Here is a 16,604-nt window from a genome sequence, read left to right as displayed (position 1 = left end):
GCGCATTTTGCAAATTGTATCAAATGCTCGTCTTTTGGTCTACACCTTACAAGAGTGAGTATGGTTTTACGCGGCTTTTAGAAATATTCCAGCAATATCAAAGAAGGGACACCAGAAATGGGCTTCACACAATGTACCCGTGTCGGGAATCGAACCCTGGTCTTCGGTGTGACAAGCGAACGTTTTAACCACTCGGCTACCCGACCACCCCTCCACCATACAAGAGGTAAACTAAACTTAATGTAGTCAGAGACCATAACATAGATGTAGCGATAAAATTAATTTACACCTATTTCTGTATGAGTTCTATGTGTTTCTTGAACAGTTGATTACTTTTTCAACTAGATAGGCATGATAAATACAAAACAAGGACTGACAGTTCATTATTCAGTTTATTGCTTTTGGACAACTAATAAATCAATAATAACATAACAATGTAATTTACCAAACACATCCACTTTCTTCGGACACATTCCAACAAACAATGATAGTATGTAGGAACTCTTTCACTGAGACATTATGCCAACATTCATTGAACATTAAAACATATGTTCATTAAGAGCATTCACATGTTCACTGGGGTAAAAATACTGGGCATGGTATACATAACTCAAATAAACACATACACACTGCAAATAACAAACATAAAAAAATACTCTGAATATCACATTAATTAAAAACACGTCTCAATCCAAAATGGCCTTTGTGTATACCTTGTTAACCCACATACCTTTGTAAGGTATAAGGTTATATTTATTCCAGTTTTATCATACACCTGAATATTACTCTTCTCTGTCACTGATGTCTTTAAATGGAGGAATCATGTCCATACAACTGAAAGGACTGGGCATTCTGAAGTGGTCGGCGTTTTGATTATGTATATTATTTTTATTATCATTATCATTGTGTTAGCATCAGCATGCCAAACACAAAAGGTATTACAAAAGAAACATCCAACAATAATGAATCATAAAGATTTACTGAATAGATATAAAATTATATTAAAAGGTTTCCACATGTGGAGGCCACACTGCAATCCAGTCAGCAAATTCTGATTGAGCAAACAGTTACTTGTGCCTTGAATCCGATTGGTCGATTATCTGTGACTCTGGGAAGGTCATAGAGCGTTATGAGTCTATATTCATGAGATGGAAACGCTGCAACATAGTGGCCCTGTCTGCATCCTTCTCTCCACATCAGTCACGTTTCTTGGAGGACTTCTCTATAGCAGGAAGAGCTGGTTCTGGGTTCTGTAAATAGATAAATGCGACTAACAGGATCAGGTTTCTGGATCACAGACTTGGTTGATGCATACCATCGTATCCCAATTGTTTAGATTCATGCTCATGATGTCAATCACTGGACTGTCACAAGGCATAGAATAAAGGGTGGGATGGGGGCGTCCTATGGACTCTCATCAGTCTCAGTGTCTATAGGTCCTGGGGCAATAAACTCACTGTATACTGCTGTCTACAAGGCATAGAATAAAGGGTGGAATGAGGGGTGTCCTATGCATGGGGTAGAGAATGTCACATGTTTTCTAGCTCTTTCAGCTTCCACTGGCAAAATCTGTCAGCATTTGAAAGCAAGCAGGCTCTGATGTTTGACAATAGAACTTCACATTTCGTCTAAAATAACTACTACAGGAATTATTTATGTATATTGTATTTGATTTCTTTATTCATACCATAGTGTGACTCTACATTATCGTGGTATTGGAAGATCTTGTAATCCAAACCCCTTGTCTACTGCTAACTTATGCAAATCTGAGCACGATATGATATTGCTTGATTGGATAGTCGTTGCAGAATATAGGAATTTGTAGAATTTTCCTATTCGGAATATTCTATAAGTAATACGTTACCACTGTTATACCGAGGCTGTTGTCTCCCACAACTGCTGCTATAGCGAAATCTACCACAGAGATCTCAATTACCTCATGCAGCACGTGCGTAGCCACCTAGCTGCCATGTGACACCCTTCACTCTTGTCTCCTGCGAGAGCAAGTGCTCGGGGGACGGACGGGCGGGCAGCAGCCCAGTGGTAACGTATTACTTATAGAATATTCCGAATAGGAAAATTCTACAAATTACATTAAGTAATACGTTACCACTGTTATACCGAGGCTGACTACCACAGTAGGCGGTGGGGAGCACCTACAACCCGAATCCTGACTGCTAGCGTTCCTTCCGACCAGCGGAAGTAAACACCAAGGCGGAAGCACTCGATGCGCATGCACCTAGCTAGGCGTTACCCTATAGGAATACCAAAGCACTGTCAAGCGCATACCGTAAGGCTCAATCGTCATTGCCAAAACGATTGGTGACTCCAAACGGCCCCACTGGATAGGTATTTCATCGCCGCAGCGGATGAGAACACTGTATCCGCGTGAGCTTAATCTTAGATCAGGTTAAACAGTCGAAAAGAGGGAAATTAATTTCCTTCAGACCGTATATCCCAGAGCAAGCCTACTTAAAGTATGCATTAGGCGCGTGACCTAATTCCAGTATTCGTAAGCAGGTATCACAAGGTTGGAATACACGACAGACAATTAAATGAATAATTGTCAAAATACAAATAAGGATAAAACACACAAAAAGCCGCCTCACCTGTGGTGTGAGTGCGCTGGTTTGCAGGACCCCCACTCCTGTACCCACGGCGTGGGAACATTGGAGACGACCCAGATTGACCACCGTGCAAGGACTGACGACTGCGGAGTTTGGAATTGCGCTGGACACACCCCCTAGATGACCGCTTGTGCCGCGATCAGCGGCCCAAGACGGTGCACCCCCTCCACGTCTTCATCAGAAACCTTTCTGAGGTAATGATTGGCAAAAACCGAGTCAGAACGCCAGTAACAACCTCGTAATATTCTGTGAACAGAGATATTCGAGTGTAGGGCAAATGTTGCCGCTAGCGCCCTGATCTCGTGCGGGTTTGACCCCGCTACCGGTAACCCCCGAGACCGGTACGCCAGATTGATGACAGAACGAAGCCACAACGCAATCGAGTTGCGAGTTATGTCAACCGTGCGATTAGGGTTACACGATATGAACAGACGGTCACGCCCTTGTCTACGTTCATTCGAAGCCTTAAGATAATACTTAAGGGCCCTAACCGGACACAGCGCTCTGTCCTCAGTATCAGCAGGATGTAAGATTTCTTTGAGGGATCTTACAGTGAATTCTCTCTCCGTTTGCCCGACTCTCTGATTCTTGGCGACGAAGCCCATGAGCAGGCCCAGGCGGACCGCTCCTTCGTCACCCCTATCGAATCGTACCTTGGCGACATCGAGTGCATGAATTTCGGATACACGTGCCGCCGTGGCAAAGGAGAGGAGAAATGCTGTTTTCCAAGTCACATGCCGGAACGAAGCACTATGCAAGGGTTCATACGGAGCTTCCGTAAGTGATTGCAACACTAGGGAAAGATCCCAGGCCGGTGCCCGAAGGCGGCCCTTCTTAAGATCGTGCTGTTTGAAACCCTTGATAATACCCCGTATCACCGGCTCTTTGGAGAGACGTCCCGTACCGTAGCAACGGACGAAACATAGTTGGCAATGGAACCCCCGGAGAGTTTCCGGGTCTCTCGCAAGTGAGACATGAAACGAGCAATATCCTGCACAGATACCTTATCTGGCGAATGAATGTGATGTTTACAACACCACTTCGAGAAAATAACCCAACGTGCATTATACACCTTCTGGGTAGAATCACGATGCATACTAACGTATGCCCGAGACGCCCGGCGAGAAAAACCTTTACTCCTCAGACGCTCGGTGACAACATCCACGTGTGCAGATTGAACTGCCCTGCGTTTGGATGAAGCTGACGGGTGTGAGGGTGGATCAAGAGATCCGGTCTCACAGGCAGTGGAAGTGGCGACTGCGTGACCTGGGTCAGCAAGTCGGGGTACCACGATCTGTTCAGCCACATGGGCGCGATCAGTAACATTCGACAGCGAACTCCTCGAAGCCGGCTTAGAATGTGTGGTATCAACGCTGTCGGCGGGTAAGCATAAGCGTCCAAGCCCGTCCAGTCTAACGCGAGAGCATCGTGATCGATGGCCCTCGGGTCCGGGACTGGTGATACAAACAACGGGAGTTGATTGTTGAACCGTGTTGCGAACAGGTCGACCATCGGACGACCCAAACGTTCGCACAGCCACTGAAACACTACTGGGTTCAGCATCCACTCTGTGGGGCTCGGATCCTGAGGCCTCGATAGAGCATCGGCCAGTACGTTCCGCACACCTGGGATGTGACGGGCGCGTATCTGGCACGGGACACTGTCCACCAGAGCGTAAAACTCGAACGTGAGATCGAGTAGCGAGTGACTGTGGGTTCCCCCCAGTTTGTTCACATAGGACACTACCGTCGTGTTGTCGGTCGCCAGCATGAGCCGGGCGTCGACGAGACGATGCTTCCAGTGATTGACTGCGTTGATCACTGCCTTGAACTCGAGACAATTGATGTGAAGACCTAGTTCGTCTACGCACCACAGCCCCGAGCTCACCTCCCCCTCTAGATGGGCGCCCCAGCCCACTAGAGAGGCGTCTGTATACAGGTTCAACGTGGCCCGGTAGGGCCGCATAGAGACTCCTGATAAGACATTGTAAGGGAGCGTCCACCACTCCAGATGCGGTCGGAGCCGATCCGGGAGGGCGACGGTCGCACTGTTCACCTCCGTTGCTAACAACTGGATTAAAAACCGTTGCAGCGGGCGGAGTTGGAGACGACCCCGTTCGGTGCAGTCCTGGGCTGATACAAGTAGCCCTAACAGCTGTTCCCAAAAGTGAACAGTCTGTTGCACCGCTAAGACTTTGGCAATCATCGCCTGAATTTTGTGCCACCGGTCTGGGGGGACAAATAGGCGATGGGACACCGTGTTGAACCGACCTCCGATGAACTGCAAGTTCTGAGAAGGGGTTAACTCGCTCTTGGGGAGATTGACAATCCACCCCAATTGCTCCAAGAGCCGACGTGCGAAAACGAGATGGCGTGACAGGGTGTCCGTCATTCGATTTGCTACTAGCGAGTCGTCCAGGTACGCGAAGTACCGGACACCCCTCCGGTGGAGGAACCCCACTATGGGGGTGGTTAACCGGGTGAACAGCCAGGGAGCGGATGAAAGACCGAATGGGAGTACAACCCACTCGTAGTGCCTGCCTTGAAAGACAAACCTGAGATACTTGTGATGATCCGAGTGAATCGGAACATGCAGATAAGCATCCTTCAGGTCGATCGAAGCTAGCCAGTCGGCCGGCATGATCAGTGCTTTCAGGTCCGTCAAGCTCAACATTCTGAACTTGGGCGGCTTGCGCAGGTAGAACTCGTTGAACGATTTCAAGATGTGAATCATTCTGAGTTCGGCACTGTCCTTCTTGGGAACGAGAAATATCCTGGAGTAAAACCCCGGTGTTATTTCTGGTAGAGCTAACTCCCGAACTGCCCTCTTCTCCACCAACCTGCCGATGGCATCGGCGAGGAAGGGAAGATCGGTTTCCGAATAGAAACCTGCCGACGGGGCAACGGTGAGCGGCGGATTCGCTTTGAGATCGAGCCGATAGCCGTACCGAATCGTGTTGACCACCCACGGGTCGTCGAACACTTGTTCCCAATTCTCCCAATAAGTCTGGAGTCTGGCTCCCACTGGGGACAGAGAGGGGGGCCGGACGGGCTGCGGCAGGCGCAACTGTCCAGGGCCAAGTGACTCGGGTTCGCCTACGGGCCAACCGAAGTTGGCGCTGTCGGCATACGAACCCCTCCAATGAGAGTCACCTGGAGGGGCCCTTGCCGTCCTTAGACGACTTGGGCTTCCCCCAGTTCCCCTTCTTCCCGCGAAAGGGCTGCTGAGAACCCTTACCGGAGCCCTCAGAGCGGGGCTTCTTCCCGGAGGAAGAAGGACCCGACCCCTTAGGCCTGCCGGACGCAGCATCCTGGGGCGCGCTCCGCTTCGGAGCGGCACCCAGGCGCCTATGCAAGGACCCCACAAGATCCAGTGTGTGCCGAGAGGCATCGGCAGACACAGCGGCCTGTTGTTCCTTCAGAACCCCAGGGATCTTGTTATTAAACAGGGTCCGAGCAGACCAAGGCTGCGAAAGGAGCACCTCCTGATTGGCAGCGTCCAACCCTGAAGCAGCCAGATACGACTGGCGCCGAAGAAAATGGCACGTGCCGGAAACAAAGGCCGAAGCCCCGGCAACGTACTCCAGGGAAGCATTCAAACCGAGCAAGCAGTTGTAAATGCGCTGGTCTCGGTCCGTGGGAGAACCTTCGACCAGACTGGCCGCTGCAGCCAGGTATGTGTCTCCGTGAGACAATGCCAGCATGGAGTGTCGAGCGAGGGTGTCCAGCTGTTGCAAGGTACCTTGTGGTACCGTGGCAACCGGTGGGGCACGGACCCCCAAACGCTCCACATGGGCTTCCGCAGAAGGACCAGCCTCGGGAAAGGCAAGGTCATGTACTGGGAAAGACCCTTTTCTCCACGACGGGGGAGGTAACGGGAGACCCCGACCGGAGGCAGCCGTGAAGGCCTTCTCCAAAGAAGGCTTAATCCCGCGCAGCAAGGTTGATGCCGGGAAAGCCTTGTCGGACGTCTCGTCGTATACCTCGGAGGAACCCACGGAACCGTGGATTCCCCGCGGTATCGGCAGGGGCTTTGGCATGTCCTCGAAGAGGTCATACACCATGGCCACGCGGTCCTTAACCGATAGCGGAAGCAACGGTTCGGGGGAAGGACCGGTAACCACGGCAGCCGCCGCCGTACCGGTGGACCCCGCGTCCGAACCCGCGGCCACCGAAGAGGCCGGGGACGGAACAGCCAGCGGCCTATCTTGCGATAAGGCCGCCAGCTTGGAGTCCACAAGTTTCGACAACAATGCGGCGACGGAATCCCCAGACAGCCCGAGGGCCGCAAGGGGATCCGCCGCAGCCGAGGAGGTGGTACCCGCACGGGGACCCCGACCGGACGAACCAGCCACCACAGGGGTGGAGACGGACTGTACGTACAGCCGGTACCGCTCAAACTCCGCAGGCCCCAGACCTTCGCACAGGGTGCACCGGGTGTCCCCGCAAGGAACCCTGCACCGCGGGCAACGATCGTGGGGATCCCGGGACGACAAAAACTTTCTGCACACCCCACAACTCCGAGGAGCAGGGGTAGAGGGGGTGGATACTGGGGACATATCCATGTCAGACATTGATTGTTTGCTATAAACAAAGAACAAAACATGGTTACAACGCACGCACCACAATGATTCACAAACGAGCATTTTCACAAGAAAATAAACGAGCAATGTGAACATATAACATACACATATAACTTTTATTAAAGAAATAAGTTATGTTAACCCCCAAAACATACAAGAACAGGGGAAACGTAAAACACAACGTGCATACGCGAACCCCGCATGTATATAGAAAAAAGGGCGGGAAAAATTTTCCGTTTGGCGGGAAAATTATAACCAAGCGTAGCTACCGCAACGCCCCATAAAAGCACAGTTTATTAGAGAATAAACTATAATAAATATCACCAAATCTTCAGGAACGCTTCAGCAGGAGAAAAAACACGTCTTGCTTAGCAGACGAAAGAGACAAGAGTGAAGGGTGTCACATGGCAGCTAGGTGGCTACGCACGTGCTGCATGAGGTAATTGAGATCTCTGTGGTAGATTTCGCTATAGCAGCAGTTGTGGGAGACAACAGCCTCGGTATAACAGTGGTAACGTATTACTTAATGTAATAATATAGGAATAATACCCCCCTACCGAGTAGATAATGGCAGGTACTTTATTTACCAATTTCCCTTAAAGAAAATCAGCAACGATCACTCCTAATTGATAAATTGACTGACCCAATAATAAAGCATACCAGCTATATATTTTTTGCAAATGGAAATAAAGTTTAAATGAGCCTCACCTCGATCTAGATTGCCAATTTGTGACTTAATTACAGGAAATAATAAAAGACATGTTCTTATTTTATTACTTCACAAACAAACTAGTTTACAGGCACCAGTCTGGTATTGCATTGTGTCAATACAAAATAGCATTGTGAGTGAGTTGGATTTAACGCCGCTTTTAACAGTATTCCAGTTATATCACAGCGTGTCAGCCTAATGTGGGAGGAAAGCCTGAAGTGATGCAGGTCTCAGTCGTTTACCACTTCGGTGAAACCCATGAGCACCAGTATGGTGCTGACAAACCTAGAAACATAATCGGGGCGAACCAGGATTCGAACCCACAATCATAGGTTCCTGGCATGCCCAAGGGACGCAACTCTGAACAGCAAATCGCCTTAGACGACTAGACCACCCGTGCCCCCAAATAGCATTGTGTGCTGAAGCTACTCATGCAACAAAGCATCATTGAAAAAACAACAAACATGATGAGACAAACACATTTTCATTGCAAATGTAGGTATTGTGTGTGCTCTGGTGATGTGCTTCAGTCCAGATCACAATACAGACCGGGTACACAAATTAGCATTGATTTTGAAGGTTTCTACAGGGGGATCACTTTAGACCATGTTAAACCATGGCTCCTTTGTCTTTGACCATGGTCCAACTAACTGAATTGTCAGTTAAACACCACTTGGCAATGACGGAACTTCTTTTTTCCCAGATCATTTATCTTGATGATCAAACAATTTCATGAAAAATGTTAGTCACCATCGGGATTCGAACCCGCTTAATCCGCACGGAAGGTTAACGAATGAAGACTTCTGCCACGGCAACTTGGGAGAAATTGTATGAAATTAACAACTAAATATTTACTTACATCCGGACTTATTGATTATCTGTTTATGAACTGCGATATATGTTTCATGCAATTTTTATACAGTATGTTACTCTGTGCATTCTAGTATTTGTAGGTACTTGTGATTTGGTAGCTTTTTGTTCAACGAACCGAAACAGACATACAAGAAATTACTATTATCTGGATCAGGGCTATGTTTGCTCATAACAGGCTCATCAACATGGCAAATAAAATTTAGCTGATTGATGAATATGCTTGAGTTGGTCTAAAATGAATGGTATACTTGCCCAGGGACATGCATTTCATAACCCAAATCGGCAAAGTGCGAGATGCACGTGCAGAAAGGCTCGGGGAACATATTTAACATGCTGCATGCAGGACTGACTCACACAGTGTTCTCACAGTTGAACATAGAGTTCCTGAATATCTTTCAAAATACCTTAACAAAACAATTTTTATTAAGCATTTTAGGTGCTATAAATGTTGGACATGGTTTAAGTATGTTAGACCTCTCGGACCCGTGTCTAATCATTGAACATTGAAATGGGTAATCAAACCACTCGGTGATGTGCACCTCATGGTTTAATTAACTATTTGAACGATTAGACACTGGTTCTTCATGGTCTAACCTATACCTAGACAGCGATATATGCTACCTACCTTGTGTTTAACATAGGACAGAAAGCAGTTCCAGCATAGCGTCAGTACGGAAACGTATGCAACGCGGTATTGAGTTGGCAGGAAGTAGAAGTTGATGAACTGCGCTGGCGGCCACACAAACCAGTCAACCTGAAGTGAAATGAACAATGTTTTCATTATTTACACTAATTTATATAAACACTATTAGAATCACAACTTCTTTCATTTTAACAGCCTGACCAAGTACAGGACTGACCATATCCTCCCACGGCACATCCTCATTTCCTGGTCTGAGGCTGATGATTATTAGAGGACAAAGAACATCCAACCAATCTCATTAAAATCAGATCTTAGTCCTCGCTACCGCTAAACAAAGATCTGAGGACATCCCATTACGGGTTACGTCAGGTCGACCTAGCTCGAACTTTGACCAACCAATGGAATGACCAATCAGAAGGCAGTTTTCTCGTGCTTTATGGCACTAATTTCAAATTGGCGACTACGCTTTGAAACATATTTTGACAAATTCTCGATTAAAAATTTGAAATCTGAACAAAAGAACATTCTGGAATGGGTAATAGATGGTCTAGATTGTATGGATTCAGTCGTTAAACCCGTAACTATCGTTCGGAATACCCGTGTTAAAGTTTTCGAGGATGCATGACTAGAAATCACATTCCAACTGTCACTTTCATGATCTGGTAAGCGACGCTCTGATGGGTCGGATGAAAGGTCATTCTGACATGACCCCTACTGGGATGTCCTCAGATCCTTGTTTAGCGGAAGCGAGAACTAAGGTCTGATTTTAATGAGATTGAGTATCCAACATGTCCATAGGGTGTATTGACTTAACAACAAAGTACCAAATATCAATAAAGTGGTGTAACCAACATATATTATCTAACAGATTTATCTCGCAAAGTGCGTCAAAATCGCTTGAGTACCTTGATTAAAAACATGAAAATATTTGAATAAATATCTGTCTACGCCCAGTTGACGGTACACATGCTCTGCAAGACCTGCAGTTGACCAAAATCTGCAATGCAGTCGCTATCATGCTTGTGAACAGGATGTCGATTTTGTTTCTCGATTTTGATTGGATTATGGACAGACTCGTTAGTCCAGCCAAAATGTAACTCCATAATTCCTACCTAGTTCGGCAACGGTGGAAACCAGACTTTTATAGTCAGTGAACTCCCTTGCCTCGGCAAAATGCATGCAATTGGGATACAATGACATGCATCAACCAAGCAAGGTTAACCACATAATCTCGTTAGTCACCTCATACAACAAGCATGGGTTGCTGAAGACAAGTTCTAACGCGGATCTTCAATGGGCAAATTTCATATATAGGCCATAACAAATTAATTGGATTTTCATCATCGTCTTCTTAAAGACCAAACAGCCTGCTTCATACCATAATAATATTTCTCAAGCTGCTGTAGGCAAATAATATTTCGCAAGCCGCTACAGACAAAGGAAATAGATAGGTGCATTCCTTGCTTCCTTTTCTTCATTGATCACTCCACTCCATACACAGAGTCCAACTAAGCATTCATGCTCTGTATGAGTCTCATCCATCATTACATTATGTGCAGCCCACAGTCCTTTAGCCCTTTGACAAATTACTGAAAGTTAGCTTACCAGATAAATAAATAGAAACTTGTCACTCAGTTCTTGATAAATTTCATGACCACTTTTTCTCTCCAGGGCACCAATACCTGCAACAGAGATGTTATCATCACCTGTAATCTACATTTTCATGAAAACATTTCATGCAATATTTTCTTGGTTACAAGGAGTATAGTTTTAGAAACTAGAGAGGTGTTTGTATTACATGGAGAAACAACAAAAGTGATAACAACGACTGCTTCCTCCCTTAATTTTCAAGATTTTTAATCATATAATACTTGGCAACACATAACTGTCCTTAGAACTGTCCTCCCCCACATGTTACCATGGTTACTGACAAGAATTCCTTCATAGCATCCCCAATGGGTAAGAACAAGTTACCACTACATGATTCTTGTCATAAGAGCTTACAGAAAGGGGCAGTCAGTGACTTATGTTAGCATGTGTCTCTGTAGGACATGGGATAGAGCTCTAGGGCACTTTGGTTCCCTGGTTTGCCTGCTCCAGCCTTGGTCATATACACATAGCCATGACATGGCCGGCTTTGGTGTAACGCAACATTCACCCACTCATTGACTTCTCCATACCTGTAATATAAGCTGTGAGGAAGAATGGGGCAGCAGAGAATTGTTCCGCGAGAATCTTCTTGGCAGCCACCTTGCCTCCTGTTCCTGTGATCACCCTGTCCAACACCTTGTACCACACATGATTCAGAGGAGCCATCGCCACCCCCAGGATAAATACACGACCTGAAACACACAATTGTACATGATTCTGAGGAGCCATCGCCACCCCCAGGATAAACAAACGACCTGTAACACACAACAATACATGATTCAGAGGAGCCATCTCCACCCCCACGAGTGCGTATTATACACAAATAGATAAGTCTTGTGTACATTGATCAATCGGACGGCATTGTTCACTAGCCAATATATTAGCAAATATCGCCATGGGCGCTTATAAGAGCAGGGCCTTATTATGTCGAATACTGAAATCAAGTTCAGCAATATCCAATTACAAAGATATGTGAAAGGTTTTAGATATCAGGTGAGCTACTGATGGATAGTGAATGAATGAGGGGTACACTAGAAATGGGCTTCACAGATGGTCAATGTGGGGAATAGACTTTTGGGCAGGATGAGGGAACACATGAACCACTAGCTAGGCTACCCCTGTACAAGACCCGTGAAGATCCGGGTACAGAATATGCATTCAGCAACCCATGCTTGCTGTAGAAGGCGACTAACAGGATCAGTTGGTCAAGCATGCTGACTTGGTTGATGCATGTCATCATATCCCAATTGTGTGTACCGATGCTCATGATATCAATCACTGGATTGCCTGGTCCTGAATCGATTATTTACAGCCTGCTGTCATATAGCTGGAATATTGCTGAGTGCAGCATTAAACAACAAATAAACCCCAATACACTTCCAGCTGTATGACAGCCAGCAGCCTGGAAATAATCCAATGATTAATATCATGAGCATTGATCAAGAACATCGGCCTAAGCTGACATGCTATCAACCAAGTCTTGGAGCCTGATAAATTATAAACCAATCAGTTATGTCGCCTCTTATAAAACAATTCTGCGTACTGTCTAACCAGGAAACATGGGATTGGTTCTAACTTGCTGTGCCTTACAGGAGGCCGGGCACATCACAGCTGATAAATCTGTATCCGTGTATATAATATATGTTCATCCTGATTACAAATGTGAGCCTCCATATGCGCCCTGTATACTAACAAATATCGTGATTTGTGAAACATATACAATACCCGTTCTGCGATAGTTATAAGGTTGCTTCTCTCCACCCTCAGCATGATGTTCGATGTGTTGTACAAAACAGTCGCCGAGAGCAAGCAGGGAACTGTACGTGGCTATATTTGTCAACAACAGGTGCTTGCTGAACGATCTCTTCACAAATACACTCAATTTCGACAACATTGTGTGTTAATGCTAGATATAAAACATAACTAGCTGAAATCTAAAAGGCAGAACCAGCATTTCGTCAGCAAAACTTCCTGACCTCAATTGTCCTACCATGACTTTTCAAACGTTCAGTCATAGAGCACGTGTATATTTTATGAACTCGTCTGCAGTTAGCTCCCTTTGTTTATGAAACGCATCGGTATCCTATTTGGGTTGATTTACAAAATGCGAAATGGTCTTTGTTCACAAACGAAACATGAATCGTATATATTTTATTTTTAGATAACATACAACAAATGATGTAAAAAATGTTAACACTGCACACTAGACGCTTTGTCTGTCACTTTTGCTAAGTGGTAGTAATTTTTTCAAAAAGTTTATCAGTAATATCGATTAAATTCACCTTCAAAGGAAGCATGGAGTTTCAATGAATCCAAATAGATTTCGGGGTTCCTTTTCACGCTCTCATTGTCCCCCTCACAGTGGATTGCATGGTGTTGGTTTTCTATCTGTTTGGCGGTTTGGTCGATATAGGTTGCTTTGGCTGTAAATTACTTTCATCTTTTAATCTTACAATTTTGTGGTTTCCTGATATATGGACTGCCATTGGTGGTGAAATGGGTTTTAACGTCGCGTTCAAGATTATTGCATTTATACAGCCATGTTAATATCAACATGTTTATGAATGGGAACAATTATGCCAACCGTCCATGATTCGGGGAAATTCCCACCCAGTAGAATATGATTAAAAACAAGTGATAAATATGGTATTATGATACTCGTATCTGCACAGTGTTTGAAGAATTCCGGTAGCATTTTGTCAATTCCTGGCGATTTATTGTTTTTCAAATTATCTATGCTATTCATTATTTCCGGAGAAGAAATTGGAGAATCTAAAATGTCAGTTACGACATCATCGGTTTCACGAATTCGGTCACACTTTGTAGTATGTACATTGTCCATATCCATATCATTACTATTTGATTCGAAAAGAGTTTTAAAGTAAGAAACCCATTCACCTGTGCTGATATCATTGCCTAGGGAATATTTTCCTCTAAGTTTTCTTAATATTGACCAGAACTGGGTTGGAGAGTATCCTTTGTTTTTGGAAGTAGTTATTTCGTTTTTGTCTACAAATGGCATTGTACTTATGTCTTGCTGCATTATAAAGTTGTAATGAATCCCTGTCTTTACGTTGTCTAAACATATTTAGGTACTTACACCTCTGTCGTTTCAATTCTTCACATTCTCTGTCAACCCACTGATCAACCCTTTCCGAGTAATTTGAACTTTGAACTTTTCTTTTCATTTCACAGGCAGCTTTTGAGATTGCCTCAACTATACAATCGATATTACTCTTATTAATATTGACGGACACTTCTTCCTGAGACCTGTTTAACACAGTCTGTGCCTCATCTGTAAGTAAATTGTCTCTGAAAGTTTCACAGTGCTGAACATCCCAAACAAACTTATAATAAGAAACGCTATCACTACGAGAACTATTGTTGCTACATGGGTGAGGATGAAGCGTCCGTAAAGTCACAGAAACTGGAAGATGTGGAGAGTCAGCACGTGATGGAATCTCGAAATCAGCTACATAGTCAAATATAAAAGATGATGCAATTACATAGTCCACAAGACTGGCACCGAGTGATCCAATAAATGTGTAATCTCCACGTCCTGAGTCTGATCCACATCTCCCGTTCATGATATGTACGTTGAAAATTGAACACAAATCTAGTAAAGATCTACCAAAGGCATTAATGTTCTTATCCACAGAGTAACGTGTTTTTATAATATAATCTAGTATAAAGTCGTAACGCGACTGGCAATGCTTTTCTGTTTGTTCAACTATTACATCTTCAATAAAGTCAGCCTTTGTTCCTGTGCGGGCATTAAAGTCTCCACAACAGAGAATATACATGTCATTTTCAGAAGTTAAAATATTATACAGATTCTCGTGAAATATATCGATTCCATTTTTACAATCTGCTGGCATCTTAGTGTACCATGTGGAACCTTCTGGATGGATGTAAGCACATGCATATAATAAATTGTGATCAAAACCAAACATAGACATGTCAAATACAAAGAAAACAGCATTTTCAGTTATCTTAATAGAGATGAGATACTTATAAAACATCTTTTTAATCAAAATTGTAATTCCACCAGAGAGTCTTCCATGGTCTGCTAATTTGTCTGCACTTTTATACACATACTCATATTCAGTAAATATATCTGATAAACCATGGTCAGTGACCCAAGTTTCTGTGGGGCCAATTATATCATACTGATGTAGGTATGAAATAAAGTCATTGTCCATTAACCTATATACAAGTCCTGAAACGTTCCAAAAAATGAAACTAACAGTGGCTGTGTCATCACAGTCCTGGTTACTTTCACTGTCACTGTGAAGTGTCGTAAAATTTACCTGGACACCATTCACACCTTTGCCCTGGCCACACCCCTATTCAGTCTGTCCACTCCCGGAGCTAGCCGGTCGTGAGTGTGATCTCAGTTGTCTCCTGAGTCTCTGAGGGTTCCTTGATACTCGGGGGCACGGGTGGCTCAGTCGTTGAGTCCCTTGGGCACACCAGAAACCTATAATTGTGTGTTCGAATCCCAGTTCGCCACGATTATGTTTCTAGGTTTGTCAGCACCATACCCGTGCTCGTGTGTATCACCGAAGTGGTAAAGGTCTAAGACCTGCATCACTTCGGGCTTTCCTCACACATTGAGCTGACACGCCGTGATATAACTGGAATATTGTTAAAAGCGGCGTTAAGCACAACTCACTCACTCACTCACTCCTTGATACTCAGGGGTTCCCTTGTGAAATTATTTTTATTAAACCTTACAGATGTCTTTATTTCAGTGATTTTGCTCGCTGACTTGGTTGTAGACTAACATTTAGTCTCTGAAATCTTATTTTACACAATATCCTTGACTCTAAAAATTAAAAAAAGCCCTATGCTGATTTAAATAGAGCTAGCTTGAGCTGGCTAGACTTGCTTTTGTATGCATTTCTAGATTATTTTTTTCATAAAATAAATATATTCCACGGTCATGGTGCAGGACTAACTTGGTTGATGCATGTCATCGTATCCAAACTTCGTAGATCGATGCTCGTGATGTCAATAACTGGATTGTCTGGTCCAGCACGATTGTTTACAGACCGCCGTCATACAGCAGAAATTTGGCTGAGTGCAACAACAAACAAACAAACAAACAAACAAACATATCAAGTCTCTTAGAAGGCTCTCTCGAGAACTGAGAATGGTAAGAGTACGGGCTGCTTGGGCAGAGAAGAGATTTGAATGGAATGAGGTAAATGTTTTAAAACTATATACTCTGGACAGACTAGAAGAATTGAACAAATGTGACAAGCAGAATTATGTAGGATTTAAATTTAACCCGAAGTAAAAGCCTTCAACTATATAACTCCTTTGTTCATTTGATTTAAAGGGCGGTCTGGTAGCCTAGTGGTTAAAGCGTTCGCTTGTCACGCCGAAGACCCAGGTTCAAATCCCGACATGGGTACAATGTGCGAAGCCCATTTCTGGTGTTCCCCGCCGTGATATTGCGAGAATATTGCTAAAAGCGGCGTAAAACCAAACTCACTCACTCACTATGATTTAAAA

At 44.6% G+C, this 16,604-nt stretch overlaps 2 protein-coding genes across 2 annotated transcripts; both read right to left on the bottom strand.

Annotated features, from left to right (window-relative positions):
• Positions 1–412: 412 nt before the first annotated feature.
• Positions 413–13,083, bottom strand: LOC139479835 (mpv17-like protein 2). Its single transcript, XM_071262729.1, has 5 exons — positions 12,810–13,083; positions 11,615–11,776; positions 11,040–11,116; positions 9,417–9,545; positions 413–1,250 (listed from the first exon to the last, which is right to left on the bottom strand). The coding sequence occupies exons 1-5, from the start codon at positions 12,976–12,978 to the stop codon at positions 1,197–1,199; spliced, it is 591 nt and encodes a 196-aa protein (XP_071118830.1). The 5' UTR covers positions 12,979–13,083; the 3' UTR covers positions 413–1,196.
• On the bottom strand, positions 5,375–7,368 carry LOC139480114 (uncharacterized). Its single transcript, XM_071263141.1, has one exon. The coding sequence runs from the start codon at positions 7,303–7,305 to the stop codon at positions 5,776–5,778; it is 1,530 nt and encodes a 509-aa protein (XP_071119242.1). The 5' UTR covers positions 7,306–7,368; the 3' UTR covers positions 5,375–5,775.
• Positions 13,084–16,604: the final 3,521 nt, after the last annotated feature.

The sequence above is a fragment of the Haliotis cracherodii genome, unplaced genomic scaffold, assembly GCF_022045235.1.
Source record: "Haliotis cracherodii isolate W230 unplaced genomic scaffold, xgHalCrac1.p SCAF_4, whole genome shotgun sequence".
Lineage (NCBI taxonomy): Eukaryota > Metazoa > Mollusca > Gastropoda > Lepetellida > Haliotidae > Haliotis > Haliotis cracherodii.
Note: the sequence above shows the minus strand (reverse complement) of the source record. Positions and strands in the feature narration are given on the sequence as shown.

Coding starts and splice junctions, on each gene's coding strand:
- LOC139480114 (XM_071263141.1), bottom strand. CDS start 7,305: ATGTTCACATTGCTCGTTTATTTTCTTGTGAAAATGCTCGTTTGTGAA.
- LOC139479835 (XM_071262729.1), bottom strand. CDS start 12,978: ATGTTGTCGAAATTGAGTGTATTTGTGAAGAGATCGTTCAGCAAGCAC. Junction 11,117..11,614: donor CCTCACAGCTTATATTACAG/GTATGGAGAAGT, acceptor TCTCTGTTGCAG/GTATTGGTGCCCTGGAGAGA. Junction 9,546..11,039: donor AGTTTCTATTTATTTATCTG/GTAAGCTAACTT, acceptor ATTTCACTTCAG/GTTGACTGGTTTGTGTGGCC.